Source organism: Phaseolus vulgaris, chromosome 8 (assembly GCF_000499845.2).
Source record: "Phaseolus vulgaris cultivar G19833 chromosome 8, P. vulgaris v2.0, whole genome shotgun sequence".
Classification (NCBI taxonomy): domain Eukaryota; kingdom Viridiplantae; phylum Streptophyta; class Magnoliopsida; order Fabales; family Fabaceae; genus Phaseolus; species Phaseolus vulgaris.
Window position 1 is genome coordinate 1,371,005 of NC_023752.2, and position 20,790 is coordinate 1,391,794.

The 20,790-nt window shown below is 32.4% G+C and overlaps 3 protein-coding genes across 4 annotated transcripts; all 3 read right to left on the reverse strand.

Moving 5' to 3' along the window:
- Window positions 1-990: 990 nt before the first annotated feature.
- Window positions 991-5,765, reverse strand: LOC137826952 (glucose-6-phosphate 1-dehydrogenase, chloroplastic-like). The gene is made up of 10 exons (XM_068633113.1): window positions 5,277-5,765; window positions 4,291-4,523; window positions 4,125-4,219; window positions 3,930-4,044; window positions 3,060-3,265; window positions 2,834-2,983; window positions 2,632-2,752; window positions 2,309-2,538; window positions 2,000-2,200; window positions 991-1,709 (listed from the first exon to the last, which is right to left on the reverse strand). The coding sequence occupies exons 1-10, from the start codon at window positions 5,476-5,478 to the stop codon at window positions 1,454-1,456; spliced, it is 1,809 nt and encodes a 602-aa protein (XP_068489214.1). The 5' UTR covers window positions 5,479-5,765; the 3' UTR covers window positions 991-1,453.
- Window positions 5,766-8,070: 2,305 nt separating this feature from the next.
- Window positions 8,071-11,034, reverse strand: LOC137826953 (uncharacterized). Its single transcript, XM_068633115.1, has 4 exons — window positions 10,201-11,034; window positions 9,458-9,698; window positions 8,777-8,894; window positions 8,071-8,578 (listed from the first exon to the last, which is right to left on the reverse strand). The coding sequence occupies exons 1-4, from the start codon at window positions 10,818-10,820 to the stop codon at window positions 8,487-8,489; spliced, it is 1,071 nt and encodes a 356-aa protein (XP_068489216.1). The 5' UTR covers window positions 10,821-11,034; the 3' UTR covers window positions 8,071-8,486.
- Window positions 11,035-15,790: 4,756 nt separating this feature from the next.
- On the reverse strand, window positions 15,791-18,508 carry LOC137827133 (protein LAZY 1-like). 2 transcript variants are annotated; one of them, XM_068633352.1, is made up of 5 exons: window positions 18,396-18,508; window positions 18,235-18,301; window positions 16,873-17,654; window positions 16,298-16,484; window positions 15,791-16,081 (listed from the first exon to the last, which is right to left on the reverse strand). In XM_068633352.1, exons 1-5 carry the CDS (start codon window positions 18,399-18,401, stop codon window positions 16,062-16,064), a joined length of 1,062 nt encoding a protein of 353 aa, XP_068489453.1. In that variant the 5' UTR covers window positions 18,402-18,508; the 3' UTR covers window positions 15,791-16,061. The 2 variants fall into 2 exon arrangements, with proteins under 2 accessions (XP_068489453.1, XP_068489452.1); XM_068633351.1 differs by having other exon boundaries at window positions 16,873-17,678; window positions 18,396-18,493.
- Window positions 18,509-20,790: the final 2,282 nt, after the last annotated feature.

Consider the following 20,790-nt stretch of genomic DNA (forward strand, 5'->3'; position numbering starts at 1 on the left):
ACATGGGTGGATCATACTAATGCAAAGTTTTGTGAACATTTAAGAGGTAAAGGGACCACTTTTGCAGAAATTAATGGCTGAAAAAGTTGTAATCTTTCACAAACCATGTTAAGGTTAATTTCTTCTGATAAAATCTTTCTCTTCATCCCTCATATTACCACTAACACCAATATTGTTCCACATGACATTAATTTGATTGGTGAGGGAGACTTTAATTTAGGTAAATTTTAACATGACATTAATCATTACTTTTTATCTTATTCTTATTTTCATTTAGTTCTTACTTATTTTGCATCTTTATCATGGGTAAAAGAGAAATAATAAAGGAGGTCATATTAGGAAATAATATACATATTTTTAATGTAAATGATGATATAATTATATTTATTCATTTATATTTTATTAAGAAAATAAATAGATAAAAATGGATAAAAATGCTTGGTAGTTGAATTAAATATGTCGATACCATTATTTTTAATCTATTAAAAAATCTGGCAAAATTAGTCCTCTGACAGACATAATTATTTTTTTAAAATTTTGAATTTTCAAATTCGAAATATAAGGTAATTTTAATTTTTTTGAAATGCTGCTACTATAAGAAGAATTTGCCCTGCTGTTGTTAAAGCACTTCAAAATAATTATACTTTCTTAAGAGGACTAGCAGATTATATTTAATAAAGTAGAAAAATAATTATATCAACCTGAGAGACTGAAAATATGTTTAATTTTTTAGTTAATTTTAATTATCAGACATTCATCTCAATAATACATTCTTGCACAAATAGAGAAATAAATATCTTGATTAAGATTCTTCATATAAAAAAATGAAATAGAAATTTACAGGATTCAGTACATGTTCTTTAATAACAAAAACAATATAATACTTAAATATGCACTCAATCAGTCTAATTAGTTCTAATTGTTATCTTTTAAATGCATATTTCATCTATCAAAGCAATCTGAGTTTCTTAATTTAACCAAAATAATCAGTACAGTCAAAGCTATATCATTAACAAGGGAAAGTTCTGTCAGATACATGTAACAAATCAATGATAATAATTTATAATGTATAAAAATTCATCTCTTGTTATAATAACACAATCAAGGTTGCAAGAGACTTGAATGAGTTGGGTTTAATACTAACTTGCTAGCTTTCTTCATTTTCCTCTTCAAAAATCAAAATACATCATCACCTAACTACATTGGTTGGCAACTAAATGAAACATTTCTCAATAGAACTCCCAAATAACAACTAAAAAAATCAATGATCTAAGAGCTTTATTACTCTACTTTGAAACTGGATGCTTTATTTGCTTTACATGATTACACGTGTGCCTGGTATCTTCCTTCAACCAGAGAAGTAACCATGCTGCTGAAGAAACCACAAAATAGTATGCATCCATGCAAAATAGCTAACATCTAAGGCTGATCATAAGTGAACAAAATGTGAGGGTTAGTGGTCCACGTCTGAACCAAGGTCACCCCACCGTACGTTGTATCTGGCTGCAAGATAGTGAGCACCAACAGGACCTCTACTACCATAAGGATAGTACTCTGGAATTATCTTCTTCTCTTCTAGTTCCTTCAGTACAGGGGTAAAGAGTGACCAAGCCGCATCCAGTTCATCACTACGTATGAAGAGTCTTCTTTCTCCTTCAATGGCATCCAACAGTAGTCTTTCATAAGCATCTGGAATCTCCTTTGAATATCTGAAATGAAATAAAAATGTTAGCTCATGTGCTCATAGAATGTCATCCACATAGATAGCAGTTTACTATCTTCCAAAATGCCCAAACTCGTTTATGGATCAAGAAATATCCAGCAATTATGGTGGCAGACCTGCCACAGGTCCACCAAGATTATATGGACATGAGATCAATGTCGAATAAGCTTAAGAAGGTAAGAAACTAAGAATGAAGTGAAATTGTAGATAATAATCTAATGAAGAGTGCATTTCAGGGGTCCCATAAAGTTGATTTTAAGAGTAAAAGGAAAATACCTTGCTGCATAGTGAAGATTAAGATTACTGCGGTCCAACTTCATTCCCAGACCTGGAACTTTGTTGTTTATCTTCAAATAAATAGCCTCATCAGGCTGAACTCTAATAACAAGTTCATTGGTAGCCCGATCAAGATCAGTACCAATATTCCGATTGTACAGATTACCCGGCACATGCCTGAACTGTACCCGTATCTCAGCTCTGAACCCAAAACAACATAGAAGTTAAATATATCTAAAGTGGGGTGTGGAGACCTAGAAGTATAAATAGATGGCCAACACTAAAGTAAATTTTATTTCCTCCCCTTACCCTTTGCTTTGTAATGCTTTCCCTGCCTTCATCAGAAAAGGTACCCCATCCCATCTTGCATTATCTATAAAGAGGGCAGCTGCAGCAAATGTTGGAGTTAAGCTGCCTACTGGTACAGTTTTGTCATCAACATAGGCTGGATATGTAACACCTCCTCTTGTGTGGCTCTTATACTGGCCTATAACCACATCCTGAAGTTGCAGGGGTCGCATTGAACGAAGAACCTTGACCTGACATCCATTAGGAAATTGAAAATCTGGTGAAAAAGAAAAACTCACAATTACTTGGAACAACCGAATTCAAGGCATATAACCATTTGAGACCTTTTCATTTCTTATATCCTCTGCATCCAAACTAACAGGGGTTTCCATGGCAAAGAGTGCTAGTATTTGAAGTAAATGATTTTGCATAATGTCTCTTATGATACCGTAATGGTCAAAGTACCTATACATAGTACAATGGAAATGGATAAGAATCCCATTATAAGAACAGAAAGTGTGAAAGCTGTGAAGGAACAAAAGTTACCCGCCACGTCCTTCAGTGCCAAAATCTTCTGAGAATATCAACTGTACATTTCTTATATACTGCCTTGACCATAATGGCTCAAATATGAGATTTGAGAATCGAAGGACAGAAAGATTTTCCACAAGCTCTTTCCCAAGATAGTGGTCAATCCTGAATAATATTTCCCACTTTATAAAATGTACATTACAATCTTAAAATTGAAGATGACTAGTGTTAGTTGGTAAACCTGAAAATTTGATCCTCTGCCAGATACTGCTTGAGTGATTTTGTTAATGCAGCTGAAGATTCAGAGTCACGACCGAAAGGCTTTTCAACAATGACCCTGGTCCAACCATTACCAGAAGAAGCTGACAAGCTTGCACATTTTACAGCCTCTATAAATATATTAGGAGGAATTGAAAGATAAAACAGGCGATTGGAAGTTCTCCCACCCTACAAAAACAATTTTCATATTCAAACAGAATGGTTAAAATATGATTACAAAAATTATGAATTAGCTTCAACTATTTAGACAAAAATAAATACAATAAGTTCCTTCTTTGTTCGTATATCCAACTTGATGCAAATTAAAATTGCATGCCAACAAAAACGCACACAAAAATAAAAAGTGCAGATTGGAGAGCAAAAATGAAAGAATACAAGCATGTCAAGGAAACACAATAACCATACAATTAAACTTATTGATTCTCATTGCAACATGAACAAATGTTTTTCTTAATGATATCATCTGGTAATCTTATATTTGAAGAATTAAAATATCAATGAAATTATGGCCAACTGGTCATGGAGCCAAAAAGAAAACGCCGTAATACAAAGCAGATATCAACTATAGACCGGTATATAATAGCTAATGTGTTCAACTTCTTTATGGTTTTCTTTATTTATTTCCACCCTCTTTTTCTTCATCTTTTTCATTTGCTTCTCAACAAGAGATTTTCCTTTCAAGTTAGAAAATGCATTCATTCCCATTATTAAATTTCTACTACTTCAGAAAACTACATTTAAAACAGTGATTGTTTCTTACAGTAGGAATCTGAACCACATTTAAGCTGTAGACTGCAATTATATCATATTATCCCCTTTCCAATCCAACTACCTCTTGTTCCTTGAGCTTCTTGTCTAGCAGTGCAAAGTTTTCCTCAGAATCATATTGACCAGAATGGTAGAAACATCTTTCTAGAAACTGGTCCATCTTCTCTTGGCAGTTCTCTCTGAAATTCCACAACACGATTTCCAAACATTAAATACGTAGCCTAACCCTAAGCATGATAAATAATAAGATAGTAATCACCTCTTATCAATTCTACAAGTGAGGGTCCTGCTAACCATCTTTCTCAGATCTTCATCACTCATCTTACTCCGTGCATAACCATAGATGGTGAAGTGCTGCCATAATCCAAAGCTTTAGTCCAATCCAAACACAAATAAAAAAATAATACCATCCACCCAAATCCAACCTTAGGGAGACAATCCTCATAGTAAAGTGCAAAGAGAGCTGGAAATATCTTCTTCTTAGCAAGGTCACCAGAGGCTCCAACAACAGTAATACTAACAGTGGACTCATTTTCATCCTTTTCAAAACCTTCTTCAACATGATACTCCTTTGGGGACTTAACAGACAATAATTCAGTCTTCAGCTGCCTGTGAGAAGTGCCATTTTCAACAGGAGTCACAGAAGCTGCTACTGTACCTACATTCAGAAATCACACGCCATATATGACTAAGGATTTTCCGAACCATATATCATAAGAATAAATAATATATGCACTACCCGTGTGATTTTTTTACATGGTCATCCAATCACAACCAATCAGATACAGTAAGCTTGGAATAAACCCTCAAATTCATCCCTAAAGTATTACTCTCTCTCTCCTAAATGCCCCCCCTAAAGAAGGAAAAATATACAAGTAATCCTCCAAGCACTAGAAATCATGATAAGAAGTCCTTCAAGTACTGAAAAATCCATCAAATCGGTCACTGAAAGTTAGAAAAATATACCAACTTACAGACTAAACTGATGGATATTCAATACTTGAGCAGTTACTTATACAAGTTTACTACTTTAAGGACTATGGCTATGTTTGGATTCCCATTTGGGGCGCTCCAAACACAGCTTGGAGAATAAACTCAGTTTGGATTCAGTACATTCACACGCACTAACATTTTGCAAGAAACCAAGTTTCCACAAAAAGCAATACTTCAGTTCCTTTCGCAAACTCACTTTTTTAAGATTTAAAATTGGTTGACAAAGTAAGATTTCCAACTGACGTATGCATGTTAAAGTCAACCAATGACATAATAAACACACATTTCTAATTCTATCTTCTCTCCCTGACACCCCAAGTCCAGCATAAGAAAATGGAAAGGACCCATCAGAAAAATATTCCAAATTTAAACGAAACAAACAAAAGGGTATAAGAAGAAGAAGAAGAAGAAGAAGAACCTTCCTGTTGCTGAGTGTGGACAGGAATCTGAGACGAATGGGGTTGGGATTTGAGAGAGACCTTGGAAGCGAGAAAGCGCTGCGAGAAGGTGACGCGTTGAAGGTAAGCGAGGTTGGAGGAGAAGGGACAGGGTTGGAAGGAGGCGGAAGAGGAGGAGGTGGCGAGTGAATTACAGTGCGTTGAATAGAGCGTGGCGGCCATGAGGAAATGAAATGAAGAATTGGGGAAGAAAAGAGAAAAAGTGGGAAATAAGAAGAGAAAAGGGTGAGTTCGGAGAGAACGAGGGAAGGGCCCTTGAGATCTCCGAAGGGGTACTTGCTTGTCCCTTTCCCTTGCTGAGTGACAGAGGACAATATGCAAAGATGGGTGTTTTTGGTCTCTCCGGTTTATTAGGTTTCCCTTTTCTTTCAATTAGGTTTGCAAATTGTGTTTTGCCTTTGCATTAATATGTCCCATTGCACTGCACCTAACCAGATTTTAATCAATTTAACTATTTCCAGTGTTTGACTCTGAAATATAAAATGAAAAAACTATTTTCAATCTTTTTATTTTCAGACTCCCAAAGCCCTCCTATGCTTCCGTCAAAACTTGCTCTGTTCATGCCTAAACTAAATTCGGAAACGTTTTTTAAATGACGTGTTTGTGTTAGATTAAATGGTGTGTTTGTATTAGATACATGTATTAAATATTGACATTTATAGATCATGTATGGTAAAGTGTCTAATTTAAAAAATATTTATTAGATTTTTGATAATTTTAGTATGATTTTAATACAATTTTAAAAAGAATAAATGTATTAATTTTTTTAAAAATAAAATTTATTGTGTAAATTTTTAATACGATTATAAAATAAGAAACAAATCCTTAAAAATATCTTAATGCAAAAAAAATTAAAACATATTTATACATATAAAATTTTATTTAATTATATAATATATAAATTTATATATTTTAGAGATGATCCGTATATGCATATGAGTGTTGTATTAGTGTTGATGTCCATGTTAGACGTGTGTCACAATAACCGTATATGAGTGTTGTATTAGTGTTGATGTCCATGTTAGACGTGTGTCACAATAACCGTATTAAATTAATCATATTTTTTTTAATAAAAATTTAACAATAACTTTTATTTGTTGATGGTGTAATTTTTTTTTAATATAAGAGACTGATCAACAAACTAGTTCAAATGGTAATTAGTTCTTGATGCAAGTGATACTCGACCCGGTTACCAATATATATACAAGTATTCAATAAATACTCTCAACCAATATTATTAAAAGATAAATACATTACATAAAATGAAAGAGCATCTATATAAATTTAATTTAGTAATATATAAAAAAAAATGAAGAAATGAATGAACAATATATATTTTGTGTAAGTTATTCTAATTTTGATGTTGATTATTCTAAAGTATATTTTTTTTGTCTTTTAAGTTCTATAGTTTTATATATGTAATGTTGTCAATATGGTTACTTTAACTCCTTCTATGTTAAACCGAGTCTCTTTTAAATTTGGGAGAATTCATGGATGCAAAAAGCATAATTTAAAATGATGGAAAAATAGATTGATCTTTTGATAAACCAGTTTAGAGAGGCTATTTTTTAAAGATTGATCTTCAAATCACGACTTTAAGCAGATTTATTTTGAGATATCTGATGAGTTCAAAATCGTTAAGAAGTCACTCAAAAACCTAAAAATAGTATATAGCCCTTAATTTTGAGTCCAAGAAATGCATGATTAAAATACAAGTTATTCATCCAGCATTTCCAAAATGATTAATCTTTAAATATAGATAAGCTTTAAGAGGTTGTCAAAATGATTAATATTTAAAAATCTGGAACCAACAACATATACAAACTGATTTCAAATTGTTTATTCTGGAAGGTATTTCCAGAACTTGGTTTTCTAAAAGCAATACCTTCAACATTTCATCTCAAACTCATTCAATCACTTAGCTCAAGCTTTCAATCACTACCATGACACCTTCAAACTTCCAAGAATAATTTGAATATTTTAAAAAATCGTATAATACAGGTCCCAAATAATGTAGTGCACAAAGCAAAAGCCACACAACAAATAACAAAATGAATGTACCGTGTTTTCTTCCTTGGAAAATGTGTTGCCCGAAAAAGCTAAAGTTTACTGAAAATATGAGATAAATCAAACGAACTTTGATAAGATAGATTTTCAAAAATAGACTTTATGTTTAATTCAAACTCACAAATTAACTTATAATTTGACTACATATAGTCAAATTGGGATAGAAAAACGAGTGCAATTTGTTAGGAAAATATAAATGTTTGCTCGATTATATCTTATTCAAGATGCTGCTTCATTTCATTGTTAGACACTTTCTCAGATCCCAAGTAGAGAAATGCAAGTTGCCTCCACACCACTGAGAAATGTCCAGAAAAGTAAACAAAAGATTTATTTAAGTGGCACGAAAACATGAGCCCTTGTACTTAATCGAGGAGTTCAAGTTTGTCTTTTGGGAATCAAAATAATACGAAACTCACATCGGGGCTTGTCGAAATTCGTAAAATATATATATTCTTTTAATTTCTTTAGTAAATTTTAAAACCACGTAAATTGTACCATTAGGTGCTTTCCTGGTCAAAATCGTGGTGCTTCGGAAATGTTGGTTCAGGTGCATTACTGAGCCCCCTTTTTCCTGAAATTGCATTGAAGATATGATTAATCACAGATTTATTAAAAAACAGAGAACCACATTTAAGACCAAGAGAGAGAACCAGCTTCTCGCATTTGTCACGTTCTGAAACGCAATGGGAAAGCAGAAGGCCAGAAAAGAAGAAGCCACTTCATTAATGTGATGAAATCCACTGAGATACAACTCAACTCTTCCAATTGAACAACACACTACTACCTATAGACGGTGACCCTCTAATTAACTCAACAACAGGAACAACAAAACAGAAGCCGGTGAAACTAATACAAATACTCTAGGGTTGCTCAGGCAAATGGCATACCTGCTTGTCCAATGTCAAGAGTCAAAGATGATTGATTCTAAATATCAGTAACAAAATAAATGCTACCCAATGAGGTTCGGTTCTCCTTAGGGACAAGACATGTGAGAACCACCACAGTGCAGGCCAAACACTTTGACAGTGGCCCATAAATAGGGTGAAGAAATTCTAATTCTACTACTCAATCTCTATTCCACAAAATTGCAGGCCGGGAAAACCTCACAGTACCACAGCAACCTTCTCTTGGGAAACAAAGGTGGAAGGATGAGCAATCAGGGGCTCGTAGTGGTCAGCTCCAGCACCGCACCAACCTGTATGTCGAAATTTACTCAGAAATTTCATTACAAAATGACAAGAAAAGGAAAGATAATAACAAAATTTTCTCAATCTGCTGGTTGAACGACCTTTGCCCAGAATAGAGAAAACATAACATGCTTGAAAATTAACTACGGCTGAAAGCTTTGAACAAAAATGGTCATATCTATTCAAATAATTTTTAACTCCGGTACCTGTTCCTTTCATGAAAAGGAAGAATGGAGGTTCGGTAATTCGACTCCTTGGACGATGTGGAAGGAAGAAAACACAATTGTCTTCATCGACCATGGCATCTGAACCGTGTGCTTGCACCTGAAAATGATGAACAAATTCAGATGGAAGCATGGTGACCGACAATTACTCACACATGTAAACAAACTAAACTCACAAATACATTATTATTTCACACTTAAAATAAAATATATCAGGAGAAATCACAATCAATACACATATAAAAAAGAATTCCCGTTCATAAAGATTCATAAGACTTGGATGCATAATCGAGCCTACAAGGTAATCAAATTCCAGGATATATCTGCAATTGCAGGCAAAAACTCCAACTACATGGAGTGGCTCCGGAGGTCCCATCAATATGCCAATTAGTTTCTAGAATTCAATTCAAGAAAATCCCAGATCTAAACTATTTTATGATAACCTCTCAACAACAAAGTCTATGTAAATCCAATTTACTTTTACACGATGAGACCTGTCAAGTTTTTCTCTACTAAACACTGCAGACTTAAAACAAGTAGGAGTGTGAAAATAGTTGTCAAACAAACATAACAGAACAACTGGTGAAAAATCTTGAAAAAATACATACATGCAAATAAAAACAACTCTAAGCCAGGGTGAAAGCTCCTGGATTTGTTACTTACCACATATATCTCTCGCTTGAACTCTGTAGCAAGGCATTCAATTGCAATATCGTCACCGAAAGCTGCAGCACGACCCTCTCTATTCTCGTCTACAGATAATAAACCCTCCTCAGTATATTGCAAAGTGATGATATCATATTCATCATCTGGAGAACCAGAGATCAACATGTATTTGGCCCAACTTGGACCATCATTCACGGGAACACATCTCTCTTTGTAAATAGACTCCGCCGCCATTTCTCTTCAATCAGAAAAAGAACACATAGTAAAGAAACCAACCAAAACCAAAACGCAACAAACAGCATTCTGATGAAACTTCCAAGCCCCATTTCAACACTTGTCATATCAAAATACATTACAAAACACAAATCTCTTACGAACATCTCATTTCGCGTGAAAAAGAAATGCAGCTCAAACAAATCAAACAAAACAACTTTCATTCTTTAATTTCTTTCGTCCTCAATATAATTGTAGCTGTGAATCTTCTAATGTAACTATTCTACGCCTATTATCTCAACATTTCTCAAACCCTAAAAAAGAGAAAACGAATGGATTAGTCCAAAATATCATGAAGTGAAACAATAAAAACAGAGAACTCAACTCAATCTTGCATTTCTTGTTTTCAGTTTAAACAAATAAAATCATGTTTATGTGAAATCGATGAATGAAACTTCGAACAAACCAAAAGCCAAGAAACAAGCAAATAATAAAATCAACGAATGAAACTTCAAGCGATTCAATACCTTTGCATGCCGAGGTGAACGAGCTCGTCGATGGCCGAATCAAGAGCAAATCGATCCTCCTTCTTTGCCAACAACTTCACCTCCTGAACGACATGAATCCCCCAACCATTCTTCAGATCTGGCGAGTACATGTGCCGAATCGCGTCATCGATGGCCTCTCTCTCCAAAAAACTCACAGATCCAAGATCCTCCGAGAACCGCGTCACCGTCCGCCGCCGCAGCTCGCGCGCGTCCACCTCCTCGCCTCCCATCGCCTTCCGAGACGCCGTGAACAGACAGTTCCCGTCGGCCGACACCTCGCCGCCGTGAGAGAGCCGGAAAACGACGGATCTGAGAGGGGAGGACGACGGCGGCGACGACGACGAGTCATGCACCTCCTCCGGCGGCTTCCAGAGCACGCCTTTGGCATGGAGCTTCTGGAGGTGGCGCCTCTGCTGCTCTTCCAGACCGACGACATCTTCCCAGCCGCCGGCAAAGGTCGCGCCACCAACGCTTGCCGGAACGACGAGATCTACGGCCGCAATAGGTTCCGATTTCGGATCCCGCCATGGAAGCGCTGCCGGCGGCGAACCTTGAAATGGCTCGGCGACGGTTGTTGAATCACACAAAAGCTTCCCCATTATGATAGATGAATGTGTGTGAATACAGATTTTGTCTCTTTTTTTATTTTTTTGTGATTATTCGAAAACAAAGAATTTGGGTTTTCTCGTGTCTGTGTTCAACGGGAAGAATTGCAGAAGAGAGAGAATGGAAGAGAGAGAGTAGGGTTAACGGATAGATGGACGGAGCGGGAGAATTAGACACGTGGATCCATGTGAACGTTAACATTAATATGACCTTTCAAACCATATAAATATATTCTATTAATATTAATATTTAATACTATTAATTTTTTTTAAGTTACTATTGTTCTTAATTAATACAAAAATTATTTCAATCCATATTAAGAAGAGTATTAACATATTATATTATTTCATCTACGTTATACAATAATTATTTTTATACACTCAGGGTTTAATTGATTAGCCATAATAAAATTATTAATTGAAATTAATTATAATGCTCTCTCTCTATATATATGGTACTTCTTAAAAACAGCTAATTACATTAATAAATAAATAATAAAACATACAAAAATGTATGAATTTTTATAAATATCAAGTTATAATAATAATAAATTCAATTAAAATTATAAAAAAAGATTGTTGAAATTTTTATAATAATGAGTGTTAGAAATTGAGGTTAAAAAAGATATTAGTTAAATAAAATTTAATGCTGGTTATTGTAGATAAAATATAAACACCTTGTTAATTTATGAATAAATTATTTAAAATTGTAATTTATTCATGATATATTTGATAGAATTCATGTATTTTATTCATTAGTATTTTTTTTAGGAATAGATATTCAATTTATCCTGAGAAAAAATGTATCACCTTGAGTCTTGTATAAGAAAAAAAAAGTAACTCATGAAGACTAAAATAGTAAATTAGTTTCAATTAATAATGTTATAAATTTAATTTTTTTTAGAGATGTAAAAAAATGAATTATCTGAGGATAGTTATATTTAATAATTTTACTTGTAATTTAATGATCATTTTCAATGAATGAGAATAATTTATATTATTAATAAAAAACAAATAAACGATTTGGCTCACTAATATTATATTTCTAACACAGACCTTTAAATATTTATTTTTATAGTGAGGAGTATTTAATAATATTAATTAGTTAATAAAGTGTAATAAATATATTTCCTTAATTTTAATTACTTGTTAACTTTCAAGATAACTCTTACCATGTATTTTTATTGTTTTAAAGGGAAAAAAAGTTGAAGTTTTTTGAAATATATGCTATTTCTTTAGTTTAAAATCAAATTGTACTTTCAATATGAATTTTTTTAAATAAAAATATTTATCCTGCGATTCTTTTTAAAATGTCTAAAATTAAAATTAATTCTATCAAACAAGCTTGTTTATTTTTAGATTTTAAGATGTTTTTGAAAATAAAATTATTCTACTTTACAAAATACCAAAAATAATGATTGAAAAATAAATAAAAATGTCATGATAGTAAAAAAAATAATGACCTAGGGGAATGTTCAAGGACCAAATAATTAATTATTATTATTATTATTATTATTATTATTATTATATATATATATATATATATATTAAGGTTATATGCACAATGCACTATGGAACATTGGTGGACCAAATACAACCAAAAAGTTAAGTATTTATTATTTAGAATTTATAGAATATTCTTAAAAGATTCCGACAACTCATCTTTGTCAGATTCCACCTCCCCCAGCCAGAATTTTAACATTATATTCAAATTTAAATAGTATCATCACCAACTTCAGATTAAAAAAACTATCACCAACTAATTTCAATTTTCACTACTTTGGAGTTTGTAGTTTGAACACCAAATTGCATTTATTCATAGGTTTTTAATCAATAATTTTTAAAAATAAAGGTTGATTATTTGGAAACATGAATAATGAGTTTTTTTAGTATTGTTTATGTATGATTTAAAATATAGGTATCAACTTTTTTAGTATAACATTTTCTAACGCCTTTATTTATTTGTCTCACTTTTTATGACTAAAAATTATAAGTGGAATATAATAAATAATGAATGAGACTCCCATAAAAAAAATATATATAATGAAAAAAATTAATGTAGCGGTCAAGGTAGAATGAGTCACGTAATTTGATATTATTACCAATCGTTTGGGTGATCAACTACGTTACAAGTTAAATGAGTCAAGTCATGACTGATGGAACGGATGATCAACCACATTACGGGTCAAATGAGTCACGTCACTCGACATCATTGACTGACTAACCGGGTGATCTACCACATTAGAGAACAAATTGATAAATAAATGATAAGTAAAAAAAATCTTATAAATCAGGATAACCTCCCTACAAATTCGAGTGACAGCCTGATATATTAGCCAACACTGATTTATTGAAGATATGTATCAAATACAACCCATGAATCAAATAGTCTACTACCAAACACTATAAATAAGTTTTTACAAAAGAGTAAGATATGTTTTTATCAATTGCATCATACACTCTTAATATATATATATATATAGTCCTTACTTAATTGACAAATAACATTTTAAAGTTAACTCCCGACCAAGCATTCTTGGTGCGACCAAGTACTGTTTTTATATAAGATAAATTTATCTTTATTTAATTTATTTTCTTCCACTTTTGCAAAAGAGAGATTTTGTTTCACTTTTATTATTATATTTTGATTTTGGATAAAGATTTGGTTTAAGATTAACTATGTCTAAAAGTTAATGAATTAAATATAATTTTAATAGTTATTTTTATCGAGTGATTCAATCTAAATTAAAATATAAAACATATTTTTATTCACGTTTTATATTAAACAATGAATCATAATTTTATAGGTATTGAACATAAAATTTGAATGAAAAATAAGTGTAATATATATAAACTAAATTTATCATTGATAGTTACTTTCAATCCCAACTATATTAAACTTAATAAAACATAGTTATAAAAGGTGTAAACACTAGTGAAAGATCAGGAATAATTTGGGAAAATTTATCTTGTTAAGGTTTATAGATTATCTATCACCAAAATATCAAGTGAAAAAACATGTCTTTTAGTATTTGTGATGAAAATAGTTTCCCTAAAGTGTCCAATCTCTTAACACTTAGTGAGACTAGTGTTGTATGAAACATTTGTGTAAATAATTTATCATTTCAATAATAAGAAATACAATATTTTTTTTCTCTATATGATTAAATGTGTTTTATAGAAGTTAATTAGACTAAAAATGTATTTTTTTTATAAAAACTAAAAGTATAAAAGAGATACATTAGGATCTTTGTTTACCCATCATTCATTTGCATCATTATTGAAGGGCAAATAGATGAGGGTGATTGAGATTGAAAAAAAAGGTGCATATGATTAGGTGAATAATTTGGCAAATGGTGATTAAATTTCAAAGATTAGTCCTTCTTTATGAGTGACTTTAGCATAAAAGTCATAAGGTTTAATATGAGAGTCATATAAAAAAACTATGACATAATGAAATCTCTATCTTTGAAACATTTTCTCATTCAAATCAAACCAAAGTTCAATTTGATGTGAAAGATAGATGTAGAGTTCTTGAAAGGTGTGTTCAATGTAATGGCTTTCAACTCCATCATCTATTCTCTAGGCTTCATATTCTCTTCATATAGATATTCATCAACTACAAAAAACTTGCAAAAAATAAACATGAAACTCTCAATGGTTTAGATACTATGATAGGACAATTCTTAGCTAAATCTAATGTTGTGCTTTATTTGAGTTATTTTTTCAAATCTATTTTTATCTATTTTTTTAAGAATATCACTATAAAACAATTATTAAATAAAAATTAATTTTAAAGATTAGAATAATTAGTTACTATTTAACTAAATTAAAGATTGTTTTTTAAAATAAAAAAATTATTGATATCTAAATTAGTTTCTAATATTAATAAAAATCTATAAAATAATTTTTAAATTGATATTTAATCATTAGTTCCCAATATTTTAGTTACTTACTACTTTATATTTTAAATTAGTCTTTTAGAAACTAATTTAGAATCTAAAATATTAGTAGCTAAAACTATTAAAATGCATTATTTGTATATTGGGTTATGAATATGTTAGGAAATTCGTGTAAGTTTAAGTTTCAAGTTGAATATAAATGACAAAGTTGAAAACCATATAAAAAAGAGACTAAAATACTTATTATCTTAAGGTTTTGTGTTGGAAAAAGTGTAAGTCTCTTATATTGATTGACTTATATAATTTATTTGTATTGAATCTCTCAATCTTCTTTCAAAGACTAATACAATACTTAGTAGACTTATCATCAAAGACCGTGTTTGATAATTAAAAAAATGAATTTGCAAAACTACTTATATTAAGACCATTAAACTTACAAACAATTCACAGTTTTATGTATTTTAAATTGAAATTAAATTATAAACTTAAATTTATCAACATTTACTAATAGATACAACTGAAAAAAAACCAAAGAGTTGCCTTAAAAAAATTGTAAGTAACTCCAACAGGTGTAGATGTTGCACAGTTGCTCTAACTCAAGAATGATAGGTAATCAACCAAAATTCTCGCTATCTGTTGGAAAAATTAGAACTAATTCTTTCTCTTTGTTGTAAATACTTCTTAAGTTGAGGACGTTTTCCCACATTAAATATTCTCGGTGTCATTTTCTCTTTTACTCTATTTTCTTCTATTTGCTTATTGTTTCCGCAAGTGTCCATTTTGTATCTATACCAAAAGGAAGAATTTGTTCTGATTTTCCCAACACTGTCTAACACCCTTTTTTTCCTCTCCCTGATCTTTCTCGATCGAAAAAACAATTCGATGGAATTTTAACTTTTGCCAAAACCTTTATCCATCATCATTGGATGTTTGACATTTAGGAGAATAGCTAAATTCAGAAAATCTAAACATATGGTGTTTAGATGAGTTGGTGTAACTTTTCCAATAATATGGTTGCATGATCTACATCTACACCGATTCATCGAATTTCTGCAGCTCAACTTGCATACCCTCATGATTTGATGATGGATTCTGTCATCATGATTTATTCATAATTCATACTGTCAACTCAATCAATAGCTATATTTTTTTCATCTTTCATGATTATTACTAGACAAATCTTACATTTCACACTCACCACTGTGAGGTAGACACTGAAACTACCTCAATTATTCGTTTCTTACATATAAGTTTTCACAGTACAAACACAATATTAGTTATTACTAATAGAGGGAAACAACTTATGAACACACCACATTTTCTTCACTGTCCCTCACAGCTCTAGAACTAAGTCTGCAATGCACACACAAAAATTTGAGTCAGGGTAGAAGAAGCAACACACAACACTGAAACTGAAAATAGACATGCTTGTGTTACAAATTACAATCTCTTGCTACTTTCATCAAGTGAACTATGAAGTTCTATAATTAAATTGGAATGCATATATATAATGTTATAATAGCATGGTTAAACTGTGAAATAAGGCTATGAAAGTTGTTGCATACTTACAATCTGCATCTGTTTTGATCCAGTACTCCCTGGCAGATGAATCTTCCTCTGGATGCACCAGATCATGCTTGTTGTAGCCTCCATCATTGAGTATTTTCTTCTTCTTCATGTTCTTGTGGTGTTTAGCAGATTTTTGTGCAGCTGTTGAACTTTCAGGGTGAACTTTCTTTCGGAACATGTGGAGAATCTAGAAGCCACAAACATAGCTGGAATCATGACCAGAATAATAGCACATACCAAGACTAAGACCATAGATAAATAAAATGTTCCTTAATGTTGTTGGAGATCTACATCGACTAGTGATTAAGATATTTCATAGTATATAAGTGGATGCAAACCCACCTTTATAAACCTCACCTTATAAATCAATTTTATAAGATTGAGTTAGACTTAAAGTATACTTCTTAATAAAAGAAAAAATAAAAAAGAAGAAAAAAGGTGAAAAGAACATTAAAAATGCAATCTATAAAACTCAATCTGAAGAATTCTGATTATGGTAAAGCACAATAGTTGTACATTTATTCTACGTAGATAAACAAGAGCAAATAGCAAGTTATGGTTTGTTAGTTGTTTACCTTATTCAGCTTTGTTTCTGCAGAAGCAGAATCTATAGGCCCTCCATTTATTGAAGAAGAATTTTTAGAATAAGCATGGAGCATTCTTTTTTTCAGCTTTTCCTTCATCAGGTTCATGGCAGATTTGTCAAGTTCCTTCTCAGTTCTTTTGTCCTCCTTTTCACATTTTGCACTGAAATTCTCCTCAGCTGATTTGCTTCTCTGAAACAGCTCCCCAAGTGATGTTCTGTTTTCTTTCTTTGCTGCAGCAGTTGTTTCAGATAGTTCAATAGCTGTTCCGAAAAGATATCCCTGGAGTGGACAAATTGCAGCTCCATTTCCATTTGGTTCCGTGCCTTCTATTGGCTTTCCACTGAGTGTTATTATGCTCACATGGCTGCTTCTTCCAGTGCTAACATGGCTGCTTCTCCCAGTGCTAACATGGCTAGTCCTCCTTGAAGAATCAATGCTGACATCATCCTTGGTTTCAGCTCCCAGCACTTTCTCTAGCTCATCATTGATAAGCTTAAGATCATTCTCAGTCACTTCATCTTCTTTCTCAGTTATGCTCTCAACAGAAATGGGAAATGATGGTGTTGATGGGTCAGACACTTGTTCTGAACCAAGAGTTCCAATTGCCAGAAAGCCAGGGAAGAACTCCCCCTCATAGTCTTCATCCACTCTTGCTGCTTCTAGACCAGCAAAAGAGTTTCTAAGGTTGTGACCCTTTTGAGCATGTTTGGAAAGTCTGATTCCGAGGTTTGGTTTCTGATAGATTTGTTCATCATCAAATGGTGGTTGCCCTGAAAGACAATTGCAAGAATTCCCTGAAACAAGCAAATTTTAAACAAAACATGGTAACTTTTTAATAATATTTTTTATGTGATGACAAATGATTGTTTTTACTGAGTATCAGTCTAGTTGAGATGTAAAAACACGAAGTAGAATCCCACTATAGCATTCAGTGACACTGCCTAATTTTGATGTTATGCTAGTATACCACAAATGAGAAAGAACATATTTTATAGACCAGGCAATAAAAGAGATTTTATGGGCCTTATTAGTTTTTGCATTAAATATTCAAACAGTCTACTTTTTTATGTTCCAACTTCCATTTCTAGCCATTCATTCTAATTTTTTTTACAATACTTCAATTTTATGCATACCCTTTAAAAGGTTGTACCTAGGTATTTTACTGCTGTGTCTTCATGGGCCTACATATCTGTGGTCATCAGAAATCAAGGCATCTATTATCTAGTATGAAATATTTTGCTTTCATATAGTGCCACTGGTTTTTTACTAATTTGATGACTATCACATAGTTAATGCATGTTTTGGAGGAACATGAATATGTGGCTTTCTAGCAGCATATATATCACTTACCAATGACCAAGTCCTTGAACGGTTCACCACTATTCTGGCGAAATTTCCTGTGCATCCAGCCTAGTAACTGCAGAAAAATATATGATGAAACCAACTTAGAAGAGCATGCACAGAGAATATTTTGTTCTGCAAGGCATGATTGATAATGGATCTTATCTTACCTTCATCTTTGATATTCAAGAAAAAATCTTGAGTGTTGGTTGCCTAACTTGGGAAGATAAGGTAATTGAAGGGAAGTGTCTATGGTACTTAAATGATATCTTAAAAAGAACATATAAAATATTGGTGAGAATCAGTGATGTCTTATAGAGAGGATGCAGCAAGAAAAACACAGAGATACTTACAAACATTGTTTGCTGTTATATCTCAGCATTAAATCAAGTGGGTCCTAAACACGCTAATCTTGATCATGTGCAAGGTCGACTAACAGTAAGGCTTGCATGATTTGGTGTAGAAAATTTTACTTATCAGTATTCTTTTGTCCATTGTTAAGAGTTAAGATACCATGCATCAACTCACTCACCCTTTCTGATTTGTACTTCAACAAGCACATTAGCCATATCAAATAGTTTGGCACTCGTGAGTACACGAGTGTGTGCAACATTTTGTGCCTCGTGCATCTCATTAGTTCACACTACAAAAAATTATTGATGTTAGCTTTCCAAAAAACCCACACAAAACTAAAAGGAAAACACTAAATGATAACTAGAGTGAGTTTAGTGTCCCTTTTAGTCTTTGTGTGGGGTTTTTGGGGAGACTAACATCAATATTTCTGGTAGTGTTAGTTTGAGTTTAAGTTTGAGTAGTGTAGTGATGAAGAACCATTGGTTCTTGTGATTGGATAACACAAAATCATTGGTTGATGCCTATAGAACACACACTTGGCAAACAATTGACCAACAAGTGTATCTTTTCTCCTTCAGACAGGAAGTTAGAATAGTCTAGACCATGGTGGAATCCAGGGCCCCATCAAAGTGTCTAGTTTAGACCCTTCTAAATGATATGCTATGTTTCCTATTTCCTTTTCAATTATTCTCTTCCTATGTGTTACAATTTTTATATCAGTTGTTATATTTAGTATTGTCCATTGAGCAGTGCTGCACATTAGAGGAATAATGTGGATTGAATCAGAATGGTGACGTGTTATTCTTGAAAAGAAAAGAAAAATTCACATCAAACAGTTTTGCCATGTACAAGAGAGTGAGTTGGGTTTGGTAGAAGACCAAGTTGGCACACTTGGCAACCATTTACACCGTGTTATTTTGGAGCAGTGATCATAAAATTCATGATTCATAAAATCTGCACCAAATGGTAGGTCAGGGGACCCCCTCCCTCCGTAGAAGGAATATGGTGTGTTTTATGTGTCGTTAGCAATGTTGCAAATTCATTAGGTACTCCTCTTTCCAGAAGAAAGTTAAATGTACTTTCCCTTTGTTGTAAATTTTGATCCACATCTTTGACTCTTTCTGCCAACATGGTTCCATAATGATTTGGTAGCTGCTGCTGCATCACTTGGATGAACAAAAAATAAGAAGAAAAGAGAAAAGGTTCTATTGGTTTAGATGAGAGAAAGAACAGTGGAATAAGTAAATTCAATGTGAAGACATTTTTTTATGTGTGTGTGAATCTAGTTCTAGTGAAATAGCATGATTCATTGAATCTCAACTTGTTCATGTTGCTCCCTCTAACTAATTCTGGAATTCTCAACTTGTTGCTTATTGCACTCTTTAACTATCTTGGAATAAGTGAAAATTATTAGGAATCTTCCAGGGAGGACCCTAAATTTATCTGTTTTCTCAGATCTGATATTTTTTCCTAATCCTAAATATCTCTTCCAGATGGCCAACAAATTGATTTTACTAAGATCATGTTTAAATATAATTTTTTATTTTAAAAAATAAAGTGTATTAAACTTCTTCATAACATTGAAAAGAACTATTCTTCAGACTTACCAGAAAAAACTTCATAAAACCAAGCATATAAGGTGAGGTTTGCATCCACTAATAATTAGAGTATAGAGATATATGTTATCGATTTAAAATGCGAGATATGCACGCACTTATAAAAAGTGAAATATCATAATCTCTAGTTGACATGGGACCTCCAACGTCCCTATAAACAAGTTCTCATACTACTTGATCTCTATGGATAAACCTCTCCAAATTATAACACATACAAATTACTAAAGCTGATTCTAGCTAGTAAAAAACATGAACTCATTATATCTTCTGTAAGTGCTTTTTAAAAACATTGTCTAAACATGGCTTAGGTGTTTATCTTTCTCTTAATTGTATAGTTTTACAATTTTTTTCACTCTATTTTGATCTAACTAAACAAATAGTGTTAGGATTAAGGTGTAACTCAAACTCCTAAAATGTTGATACTAACTTGGTTATCTTTTCTTATCAAAAACAGTGGTAGCTATTGCTGTTCAAAGTGCTGCAATTACATCAAGATTGAGTGATGAGTGCATCTAGAAAAGTGAAGAAAGCAATGCAACTATGAGATGTTGAATGATTGTGTCACAGTAGCATAAGAGCAGCACAAACAGATCAA